This window comes from Podarcis tiliguerta (assembly GCF_965153285.1).
Source record: "Podarcis tiliguerta genome assembly, chromosome: 7".
In the NCBI taxonomy this organism is placed as follows: Eukaryota; Metazoa; Chordata; class Lepidosauria; order Squamata; family Lacertidae; genus Podarcis; species Podarcis tiliguerta.
The window spans coordinates 37,685,007-37,697,739 of record NC_139540.1 but is presented as its reverse complement, the minus strand read 5'-3'; the positions used below and the strand labels follow the sequence as shown (position 1 = coordinate 37,697,739).

The 12,733-nt window shown below is 42.5% G+C and overlaps 1 protein-coding gene across 4 annotated transcripts in view; it reads left to right on the top strand.

Annotated features, from left to right (window-relative positions):
• Positions 1–12,733, top strand: part of RP1 (RP1 axonemal microtubule associated) — a 177,878-nt gene that overhangs the window by 142,395 nt on the left and 22,750 nt on the right. For all 4 annotated transcript variants that reach the window (XM_083450883.1, XM_083450885.1, XM_083450884.1 and 1 more), the window contains 4 exons: positions 2,687–2,939; positions 4,257–4,495; positions 9,912–10,038; positions 11,165–11,313. In XM_083450883.1, coding sequence (XP_083307009.1) covers positions 2,687–2,939; positions 4,257–4,495; positions 9,912–10,038; positions 11,165–11,313 — 768 coding nt within the window. The remainder of the gene's footprint in view (positions 1–2,686; positions 2,940–4,256; positions 4,496–9,911; positions 10,039–11,164; positions 11,314–12,733) is intronic.

The window sequence follows — 12,733 nt, the reverse complement described above, 5'->3', positions numbered from 1 at the left end:
TTAAGGGAATATTCCTGGAACTATAAGCACAGGATGCCATAATTCTAATTTCTATTGACTCTTTCCTATACAAATCACTTCTCTTAAGGAATGTGTATAGAAATAAATACCATGCATATAAAATGTAAACTGGCACTGCTGTAGTTCAACCTCCATTCATTTAATGGGGTTTGTCTGGGAGCTTAATGCAAGACCTGCTGAAATAAATTGAGGTTGAACAGCAGCAGTACTTGGTGAATTGTGCCTATGATATTAGATATTTGCATATAATTCTGAACAGATATCCAGGGTCCAAATCCGATGCAGATATCTCACTGCTGCTTTTAAAAGAAATGCGAAGAGATGGAATATCTGATCACAGAACTGCAATGCCTTGGCTAGTTTGGCCCTTTGTAACCACTAAAACAGCCGAGCAATTGAACAACTTGCACAGGAAAATTGTTGAATTTCCCTTCCTAGAGATTAAAAAGAAGAGAGTTGATAAGTATCTGTCAGTGTAGTGAATCCTGCTGCTGCAGGGGTTGAGCTACATGACTCACGAGATCCCTTCCAAAAATTGGGAATCTGATTCAGCCACATTAATAAGCCTAAATTGAATTTACTGCTTGTAGCTGTCACAACTGTATGATAGAAGAAGATGAAGCAATTCAATTAAATCAAATCACAGTGAATGAGGCTGGTTTATATTGCTTAAGTAATTATCTTTCTAGTTAAATGCTCTCATTGGTTTAATGGGTTAAATGAGTAGGAAATTGTCATTTTGCCTAACTAAAGCAGAATCTAAATCAGGCGAGCCAATTTAATAAAATGGTTTTGCTTTTCATCAATTACATTTCCAATGAAGTGTATGTGTCTTTACACAAAGGGAGAAATAACATAGGACAAAAATACATTCTGGCTAACAGTGAGAGCTGTGTAATTTAATGCATCATAAGGCAAATTCATTGATAACAATGGGGTGATTTTGACCACTGTTTCCGGAGGACTTTGATTTATTGTCCTATTGAAAGGGATTAATGATAGATTTCAAACTGAAAAGTACTAACAGGAAAGAAAGATGAATATTGCTGGTATAGCCTATTATGTACAACTCTGCATATAGCGTGCCACCATAACAAGATTTGCCATTTCAAATAACAAAATCAAAAGTGGTGCAATGTTCCAGAAGTTATTTACAATACATTCTTCTTGACTATTGACTATTTGGGCTTTTTATACTTCCCATTAAGAGCTGTACTTTGTCATGGTAACTGTTTTTTGGAAGAGTATAAATATGTGAAGGTAAAAATGTCAGAAATTCTATTTTTCTAGTTGAAATTATATTCTCCAGGCTACATTTCCTGGGAGTATTTGTAGAATATACCTGGACCAAAAGATATGTGTAAGAATCTGATTTTTAAAACCATAAAGCATTTCCATTTTATTTTAATTTATTCATGTTTTATTTCATTCTTCTTTGTCTCATTGTATAGAAGTTGTCAACAAGTAAAATTATAGCTGCTGCTGCTGCTTCTTCCATCCATCTGGTCGCCTTGCTACCCACATGTGCCCATACTTCCACCCACCCGCTCATATTCTCTCTCAAATAGGCACACATTCATTCCCTCTAATATAATTTATTCATCCCAACATGCATCTCTGCAGCTGCTACTGCACTGTTGTTTACTGGAAGCTAGAATAGTATTAGAAGTGTTCATTTGCACTAAAAAACCCACACCATTTCCTTGTCTTTATCAAACTCTCATGCACAGAAGACTGATAGCTTTCTGTGGTCAGTCTAATTGGCCATTGTTAGCATTGCCATCTATACTTAGAATTTGAAACACTATAAGGAGTAAAACTTAAGCACACACACACAAATTGGTTGATTTGTTGTATTGCACTGTGCTGTCATTCACAGAGTTGCTGCTGAGTAGATGGAGAAAATCATGCATGGTATTAGTATGAACCAGTCATTTTCAAGCTTTCTGTGTCCATGGAATCCTTCTCATTTCAAGATTCCTGCCAAAGAACCTTTGCAGAAGAATCGGGTAGGGGGTGTTGTAGGGTCCATATGGGATACTGAAGAGTCCTAATGGCCCATGTGAACTGAGTGTATATCCTTGAATACACCCAGAACTCCCCTGCAGCTCTGTATTGTATGACAAGCTGTGCGGTGGAAATTGAACTTCTATTACTAATGCTTTAATTCAGGAACCTTTGCAGGAATTCCATGGTTCCAAACAACACAGTTTGAAAGTCATCAATTTAGATCAAAATACCAGAGACAGGGAGCTGGCCAATGAGTTTAAATCCTGAAACAGCTATGGATTTGCTGGGTTTATGCTGCACATACTGTTCAGCCACTATGGTCTACCTGTAAAGTTAACAGCAACAGCTGCATACTTTGAATGCTGCTGGAAAATATTACTATAGGAATCATTTAGTTAATAAATGTATCTCAATCTCAAGTTCCCAAAAGCATTTTAGGCAGGACAGAGGTCTACTAGTCTCTGAACAAGAAGACCTCTGCATATGAATAAGGTATCTAAAAGCTATTGAACCAGTTTTGCGTTTAAGTACCAGTAAAAGGAACAACTGAACAGGAAAACGATTCTCTTTTCTAACAGAGTAGTTGAACTGAGCGATGTTTAATATGTTTTTATTAAGTGGATGTTGGCCCTGCTTTATTTCCTTTCCCCAATAGTTGAATACCTTCAGTGTCCAAGCAATAGATCTAGGAATGTTGAGCAAAGTGGTTGTGGAACACAATAGATCTGGTTATGGAGCGGGTTGGTACCTTGACCGAATAATGATACAAGAATCAGAGAAGAATAGTGACCAGTATGTATTCCTGTGCCAGCAATGGTTGGACAGTGGAGTTGGTGATGGAAAAGTGAAACGAGAGGTGCAACTTCTTGGAAAAGTTATGAAAGAGAAGCTGGCTGAAAATTTTCATGGTGAGATGAAAAATTATAAAAATATATTAAAGATTCTGTTTTGATAGATTTTATTTTGTCTTTCAGGGATGGGTCTGTAGAAACAAAAAAATGCTATTCAAATATAATATACCTTTATTCTAAGTGACATCATTCATGTATCCTCATGGCATTTTGCAAAGCGGGATAATACAGTTAGTGTGTGTGTGTGTGAATATGTGTGTACACACACACACACACACAGAGAGAGAAAGAGAGAGAGAGAGAGAGAGAGAGAGATACAGAGACTAAGAAGTATAAGAAATGATTTAAAATTAGATTTGGGGATTAGATGCAACAGAAGGTGGTGAGGAGAGAAAAACAAATAGGAGACTTCTTCAGGCATGATGAATGACAGACCAAAGGCTCTTGTATCTGAAGCTATTTCTGATATATCTAATCTGTTCTAGCAGTATTTTCTACCTCACCTACACCCCATTTAGAGTAAAAAAGTAAAGGTAAACCCCATTTAGGAATGTTGTTTTAAAATGTGATGAACTGAAACATGCCCACAAACCCCTTTCTTGGTCAAGGGGGTGGAGAGAGTGTTGGTGAGGCAGTAGCAGCAGTTCCTGGATGTTACAGACTATCTGGATCCATTTCAGTTTGGGTTTAGGAGCAGTTTTACCACTGAATCAACCTTGGTTGCCCTGATGTGGCTGGGGAAACCCAGCCAGATGGGTGGGGTAGAAATAATAAATGATGATGATGATGATGATGAATGAAGTGCATTGAGAGCAGCGGCTCATCCCTACTTGCTCTTGCCCCACCATTTTTCCCTGGGGAAATGCAATATTTAGCACTGAATAGGAGCAAATGTCAATTGGGTTTTCTTCAGATTGATGCTTGCTCCGATTTATTGCTAAAGAATTAGTTCTCCAGAGGAAAGTGGTGTGACAAGGGCAAAACCACTTGGACCTGTGCCTAGAAAGTGTGGTACAATGGGGAAACTGCTCAGACCCATCCTTTCTAGGCACGGGACAAGCATAAGACCGGATGAGCCCTGGAACATGCAGAGTATTACTCTGTCCTTCTTGCTTGATCTCTCAGCAGTTTTTGATCCCATTGATATCATATGAGCAGAAACACTGTTAAAATCGTAAAACAATGTACAAATTCAGAATAGTATATAAATGATTAACAATCATGGCACTATTGCTAGTATTGAAATATCAAGGGTTTAACTGTTGGCTTATTTCATGCACTCTGTGGCTAACAAAAGTTCAAAATTGTGGAGCAAATTCAGATTTCTGCAACACTACAGTCAATTTGTTATTTCCTACTGATTTGCTTCTCTAGGTACTTGGGATGTCACTGTTACAACTAGAGGCATTTCAAGCAATGCTATGAACCCTAAGTTGACTCTTACGGTTTGTGATGACAAAGGGGCATCTTCTTCAGTCTTTATTCCCAAAGGATCATTTCAGAGGGCTGAGGCTTATCAGGCAACACTGGAGCTGGATAAGAAGTCTAATATGATATGCAAAGTTCGCTTGGAAGTAGAAGACACAGATGGGGAAATGTGGCATTGTCGTGAGGTAAATCCTAACTATGCATTTGTATATTATACTGGAAGAAAAAACTTCTTTATATAACCTTGTTGGGCTTCCAGGGACAAGGCTAAATCAAAGGCCCCCGTGTCCATTCCCTCATTCCTCTTCTTTTGCACAAATGGCCACAAATCACTAGGATATTCTGTTCATGGTTTTTATTGGGGATTAAATGTTACAGCACACTTCACACCCCAACAAAGATAGATGCCTCCCGGATTAGGGTTTTAGACAGTCCCCTCCAATAGTCAGCCAGAATTTTCACTCAGTAACTTTTGGGTATCCAGTAAAGGTAGTCCAACAGCTCCTTGTTGGGCGGCTTTACCTCTACCTTCCTTCCTACTAGCATGCAGAAGGAGGTGGGGAGCCCTCTTGCTTTCCCCTTGCAGGACTGTTCTACCTCTCTGGAGGCTGAGGCAAATAAGCTCTGTGTCAGTGCATCTCCACTTCAAGGACTCAAGAGCAATCCTTTCTTCAGGCATAGCCCACTAGCCCCCCAGATTCCTCCAGCCTCATTCCAGTCAGCTTCCCAGCCACAAGGCATTGCTTAGGTGTAGCCTGAAGCTTCACGCCTCCCCACTTGCTTTCCTGTTTGTTTAAAGCTATCTTTCTGTATTTCCTACTCATTAATATTATGCCTGTGTTCTCTGTGTTTGCTGCTGCTTGGATAAATGCATGAATCTGACTTTTGGAACTTTTTGTAAGTAAAGTGTTTTAAACTTACTTTATGACTTCTACAAGAGGGGTAGAAAAGAGAAGAGCACTTTGCAAGTGAACTAAATGGGATAAAAAGGTCTATATTTCCACATTATACTGCTGCTTAACTTTTCTGAGTTTAACTCTGCTACTGAGGGCTCTCTCCTGCTGTTGAATGAGTTTAGCCCCACATTTTTAATTCATTCCCTGTTTAGGGAAGTTTTTAATGTTTAATGCTGTATTGTGTTTTTAATATTCGGTTGGGAGCCGCCCAGATTGGCTGGGGAAACCCAGCCAGATGGGCGGGGTATAAATAATAAAATATTATATTATTATTATATTATGTGCCCAGCCAATTCTTTTGTTATTTACCCCACACACACGGGTCGTGTGAATTCATTTTTTTCTCCCACAAGACCTCCACTCTGTCCCCCTGCTCCCCTTTTTCCTATCTGCCTTCTGCACACAGAGAGGAAGCTGCCTATCTTGTCCACCAGCAGGCTGTCTTCTCAGCCACACTTTACTGGCAAGCCTTGCGTCTGCCTCTGAGCAGTTGAAAAATACAGGTATTGTAGAGCTGTCCCCAGCTATCCTTCACAAACCTACTTTCCCACCCACACACACATATTCCTATTTAAAGGGATGTGATTTTCAGAAAGCATCTTCTAGTTGTGCTCAACAGTTATCTAACAGTCTTATGTAACATAATGCTCAGATCTGTTTGTCACATATCAGACTATTCACATAATATTCATATCTGTTTATAGCAGAACTATTACGGCTTCCATAGTATGCGTCAAAAATTTATTTGGGAAGAAATGTTTTCTTTTTTTAAAAAAAAACATGAATGGTGGGGGCTGGAAAGATTCCCTCCCCGAGTCACTCAGTGAAGTAGTTGGCAGGTGGTTAAGAAAACAGAAGGAAGTGTTATTACATAACACAATTACCAATTTCACTATGGTAGTATGATTTCACTGTGATGATTGCCACTGGCTGAGCCAAGGGGTGGGGGTGGGGGGCTGGGGGGGCTGATGGGAGCCAGAGTCCAGCAATATCTGCAGGGCTACTGCCTTCCCATCCCTAGTTTGGATGGGTGAAAAAAGATGCTTTATTTCTTAGTGGCTGGCTATACTTCACCTCCAGCTGATGTCTTTGAATGATTGTGTTTTGCATTCCTTCAGTCCTTCCAAGGGCTGGAGTAAACCTGTTTCCTCTTTAATGCAGAGGAGTGACTTTGTTCTCTAACATATTTGAACATTTTATTTATTTATTTATTTATTTTGTTTATAATACAGTGATCCCTTCCCTAAAGAGTTTGCATAAAATATTAAAACTAAATATAACAAAATATAGCAATGAAAGAGTATATATATATATATATATATATATATATATAAACAGAAATCTATTATCTAGGGACATGACATGTGCTTAAAAGTAGCTATTGTTTCCACTTCCTGGATTGCATGTGGGTGAGTGTTACCAACTGAGAAGGCCTGCTTTCTAGATATCACAAGGTGACATTCCACTGATCATAGTATAGTCAGCAAAGCCTCCTCTGAAGATCTTAGTGATCAGCCAGGTATGTTGGCCTGCTAGGTATCCTGGTCCTAAGTTGTTTAGAGCTTGAACATGGCTCAGTAGCTAATCGGCAGCTGTAAGAAACGTTCTCATATATTTATTTGGATCAGCTACACCAAGGTGCTGACTTCAATATTACCTAGTAAAACATGGCTCTATATCTACATATTTTCAAACTGGCTATTATATTCTGGACTTGCAACTAACAAAGGGAGACAGTGACAATGCCTTGACAAAAGTACCTGCCATGTAAACTGACATCCCAGGAAAGAGGCAGAGCACCAAAGTGACAGCCTCTCCAAGTATGTCTAGGATGCTGAAGCTAACGTCATCAATTGCAGCAAAATAGCTGTGTTGCAGAAAATATAAGGAATTTTCCCTGACAAAATAAAAGTCAAAATGCTTCTGGGGAATAGCTTTTCATTCATAGTTGTAATTGAAAGTCTTGCATTGTTTCTAAATTGCTCCGCTGATGATTTCATTTCCCAGAAGGTGAAAGATGTAAAAAGAGGGTCATATCTTTTGGGCCTTGTCCTCACCAACAGGGAGGAACTGATCAATGAAGTCAAAGTACAGAGAACCTTGGGAGGAAGTGATACACAAGCAAGGGAAATCTGAGTGTAGTTGAACATACATTCTGGACTTTAAGGAGGCTCATTTCAAAAAGCTAACAGAACTACTAGGTGAAGTCCAATGGTCAAAATCACTCAAAGAGATAGGAGTCCAAGATGAATGGGAGTTTCTTAAAGGTTAACTATTGAAGGCACAAAGGCTGGCAATTCCAACAAGAAAGAAAAGTGGGAGGCACCAAAATAAACCGCATAAAAAGCTTACAGATGAGCTGTGTTGGAAGAAGGGACAATATAAGAAATGAAAGAAAGCAGAAATCACAAAGGAAGAGTGTACAAGAGTAGCCAATAGTTGCAGGGAGAAGGTTGGATGAGGCAAAGCTCAGAGGGACATCCACTGCTTCACCTGTAGATGTAAAGGAGTTGTGTGTCATCAGCATATTTCTGACTGCATACTCCAAAACTCCAGTTAACCCCAGACAGCAGTTTCTTGTAGATGTTAAACAGCACAGGGGATTAAATTGAACCCTGAGGAACCCCACATTGAAGGCTCCACAGGGCTGAAGAGCACTCCCCAAGCATCACCCTCTGGGGGGGAAAAAACCTCCAAATAGGACTGGAACCACCACAAAGTGGTGCCACCCACCCCTAACTTAGACAGCCACTCCAGAAGGATACCATGGTTGATGATATCAAAAGAGGTCTGAGAGGTTGAAGAGAATTAACAGGCACATATTGACCTCTCTCTCTTCCAACAGAGGTCATCACGTAGGGTGACGAAAGCAATTTCTGTTCCGAAACCAGGCCAAAACCCTGATTGAAATGAAAACCAAGAAAATCCATTTTCCCCAACAGCATTTACACAAAATATATTGGGTCTAAATGAAATATTAGATACCGTATTTTTCCGTGTATAAGACTAGGTCCCCCCCCCCCAAAAAAATAATGTCCAAAATTTGGGGGCATCTTATACATAGATCTCTCTCTCCCTCCCCCCATTTTCTTAAATCGGAGTCCCCCCCCCCAAATGTCTTATACATGGGGGCGTCTTATAGATGGAAAAATATGGTACTTTCAATAGGTGATATCCAATGAAGTCATGCTCTGAGCAGACCCATCAATGGACTTATTGCTTTACTCAAACTTTGGATATTGGAGTGTGTGTGTGGTTTGTTTTTTAAAGCTCTTACAAAACCATGTTTTCCACAGTGTATTCTGAAGTCATTTTTAAAGTAGGGTTTTCAAGAAACATCCTCCACAGAGGGTGATAAATGCACATTTCATAAGTATTTACAGGAAGGAATGTTTTTTCCTGCAAATGCTGGACTGATTCAAACATTCAGAGGATGATAGGTGGTATTATATATGTAGGGAGATGAACTCTTCTGTGCTGCCTTTGGTGGCCATGTCCCCTGCATACAGGGGTGCAGCGTCTGCGATCACCACCTGGGGCAGACACACATGCACAGGAGGTGGGTGGGGTGTGCCGCCAGGCAGTGCACTCACCCACCAGAGCCCGCTGCTTCTGCACTGTGGCTGCCTTGTAGCATTGGGCTGTCATGCGAGGAAGCTGCCTCCACAGCTCCCTTGTGCACCAGGTCCCAGCGTTGGAGACGGGTGCTGCCGCCGCCTCTCCAACACTTCTGCCCCTGGGTCAGGCTTGACTTTGGGGTGGAGCTGCAGCCGGCTCATAGTGTTGGGCCACCATCTGAGGAAGCTGCCTCTGCAGTTCCCTCTAGCGTTGGAGAGGGGCGGCAACACTGCCAGTTTCTCCCGGGTCACCCGGGTCAGGCCTGACCCAGGAATGGAGCTGTGGCCAGCTGATGGCTACGCCCTCCCTCTTCTATTCAGATGGCCCGGGGCAGCCCTAGGGAGAAGGAGCCAGTGCTACCGCTGTCCCAGCCCCAAAGGGCGGGCCCAGGCACGGCTTCTCTCAATGAGGAAACCTGTTGTGGGGGCACCTAGTTGTGCCCCCTTAAAAAATGCACCCGGAGCCACACCCCCCAGGTGCCCCCCCCCGGCTATGCCGGTGCCTGAAATTGTGGCTCAACGCTTGTATTTGCACCATGACTAATGTTTCAATATCTCATTATTTGTACACAATAGATAATCAATAACTATGCTTAGGATATAGCATGCTCTAGTTTTGAACCAGTAGAGCTTAAGTGATCTGAACTGATGGCTGGAGTCTGGGACTTAGGGCTGATTCTCACAATATGACTGCCACGTGGTTGTGTCTGCTTGGAAGATGCTAATTTGGTGTAGACCCCATTGCTGTCTTCAAGGGCTATGGAGTTCTGTATGTCAGCTGGGGACAAACCATAGGACTGGATTGGAAAATCTCTCATCCTCCAGATGATGCTAGATTCCAAATCCCAGGAGCACCAGCCCATGAAGCTGACAATCAAGGATGATGAACATCTGGAGAACATGGGTCCACCCATCCCTGCCATAGAATCCCTGCCATTGGTTTCATGCCCTGTTTGTGAGCTTCCCAGAAACAAACTACAGGCCTACATGGAGCTTGGTTTGATCTATACATATCTCGTTTTTTACAGGTGAAACTTCAGCACAGAAAAAGCAAACAAATCCTGGAATTCCCATGTGTCCAAGATTTTTCAGATGCTGAAGGAAGCACAGTGGCTGAACTTCCAGTTCTCACAGCTGGCTGCAACTTTTTAGCAGGTTTGTTAATTGCCACACGGATTTGTTTGCTTGTTTATTTCATTTGAAGCATTTTTACCTCACTCTTCAGCCAAAAGGGCTCTCAGAGCTGCTTTCATCAGATTTGTAACACACACACACACACACACACACACACACCACTCCCTGCAAACTTAAAGATTTAAAATACACAATTAAAAAAAGGAAAATGGGAAGAGTAGGGAAGAGGAAAATAAGAAAACACTGACACCAGTTTCCTCAGTGGTGCTTCTGACCAGCTGGAATAGAAACAATTCAGGGAGAGGAGAAGTCCTATGGAGCAGATCTCTCAGCAGAGCCAATGGGGTGGCCCTGCATCTCATGCTTTTCTCTGTTACAGCCTGATGAAAGGCTGCTGGTGGTGACACATGAGAATTGGCAAAGTCAGAAAAGGGAGAATCTTATAGTTCTGCTTATTTTACTGTGCAACATTTAGCTAAAATTACCATTCACAGGCTGGGAATAGCTCAATAAGTCCTCAGTATGCAGAGTGGATACTAATGCCAGCATTGTAAATCCATGTAAAAGCCACTTCTTCTGTAGACTTGCCACTTGTGAAGATCCACACAAACAAGTTATTCAAGGAAGAAGAGCTAGAAGAAGAGAAGATTCTCTTGTGTATAATCCCTGACCGCCAAGAGGGCTTAGCAATGCTGCAGGAAATGTCTGCAGCATGTCTTTTTTCACTACTATCCCACAAGGATGTCATTTCTCACTCGAGTGCCCAGCACATGGGCAGCACACTCATATGCACACGCCCTACCTTTTTGCCTGGGGGTGATAAGGAGCTTCCAGAAAGGCTCTTAGGGTAGCAGCCAACTCAGAGCAGACCTACTGAAAATAATGGACCTAACTTTCTCCTGCTTATTAATTTCAGTGTGCATACTGTGAGCAAAACTTAGTTACATGCCATCCTTAGTATTGTAAAAAGTCCTCAGGAACCAAGCCCAAGGCTTCCTCCCTGAGGTCCTGCCCATAGCTGTGCAAGCTGAGGCCCACCCAGCGGTCTCCTAATAAAAGTATATTGCTATTAACTTGTATGTGTATAGTGCTATTAACTTGTATATGTTTATTGAGTGAGAGTCAATACCTCTTGCTTTTTCTACAGTTAAACAGTATGTTCTGTACATCTCAACGGACTCCTCCCCAGAATCAGGAACAGACTCAGATGTGTACGTCACTTTGAAAGGATCCATGGGAGACACTGGCAAGAGGAAATTAGTTAGGAATGGAAAGGACACTTTTGCCAAGGGGAAGGTAGGTTGCCAGGTGCACTGTCTTGCAACAATACCTGTTTTGTAATGCTTTGCATTACAGAAACTACAGGTGCATAGTGGCATACAAAGGAGGGGCAGAGCGAGCGGGCCACCCTGGGGTGTGTGTGACAGGATAGGCTGCTGCCTCCTCCCAGGTGTGGAGCAGCGAAGGGTGCAGTATGGGCGCCGCTTGCTGCATCCATACAGGCTGTTACGCATGCGCAGTCCGATCAGGCTGCCGCTCGCGTGTGGCATCCGTACTGGCTTTCGTATGGCTGCCACTTGCATGGTGTCCAATCGGGCTGCCCAGCGGTTGACCCCGCCCCTCAGCATACCGCCCCGGGTGACGGAGAGGGTTCCTTTGCCACTGCAGATGCACATGTAATAATGTTGTTCAACGTGAGAACAAGAGCCTGCTGGATCAGACCAGTGGCCCATCTGGTCCTGCATCCTGTTCTCATGGTGGCTAAACCTGCAAACAGGACTTGATCTCAACAGAATTCTCCCCTTCTGTGGTTTCCAGTAACTTGTTCATTATTACACTTGAATGTTTTGTTACTGCCTATTTTAGAAAATGGGACGCGGGTGGCGCTGTGGGTAAAACCTCAGCACCTAGGGCTTGCCGATCGCATGGTCGGTGGTTCGAATCCCTGCGGTGGGGTGAGCTCCTGCCCACCTAGCAGTTCGAAAGCACCTCTAAGTGCAAGTAGATAAATAGATACCGCTTTATAGCGGGAAGGTAAACGGCATTTCCGTGTGCTGCGCTGGTGCTGGCTCACCAGAGCAGCTCTGTCACGCTGGCCATGTGACCCGGAAGTGTCTGTGGACAGTCGGACATGACTGGCCCATACGGGCAGGGGTACCTTTACCTTATTTTAGAAAATAATGCATAAGTGTGCTTTCCTTGAGCATTTAATGAAAACATGGGCATTAAAAGTTTAGCTATGTAACTGTTTAATTCTATTTTCAAATCGGTAACCAAATAGTTGTCAGCATAGTGCTAAACCCTACATCCAGTAGGCCAGGACATGCTAGTAGGACAGGTTGACCTTAGTGCCACAGTCTAGCCAGTGCCTCCTCCCTTGTCTGCTCCATGCCCTAGCAATGCCATAACCTTTCAGTTGGACCAGTGTTAGCAGGTGAGGGTTAGCTGAAAGTTGGGTGTGAATGGAGAATGGCAGAAGAAATTACAGTAGATAAATAACAATATTTTAGGAGGCATGTGGGCATGGGAAGGGACAAATATAAAGGAAAAAGCCTTCAGCAAATTCTGTCGAAAATGGCGAGAGTGAACCACAATACCTCCAGAGCAAATGTCTGCCTTTAGCTTGACACAAGGAAAATGCTGTGACAAAGAAATGGTTTAGGTATCAATTGAAAATGATGTTAGTAATTGCCAGCTGATTATGCCAATCTCTGTC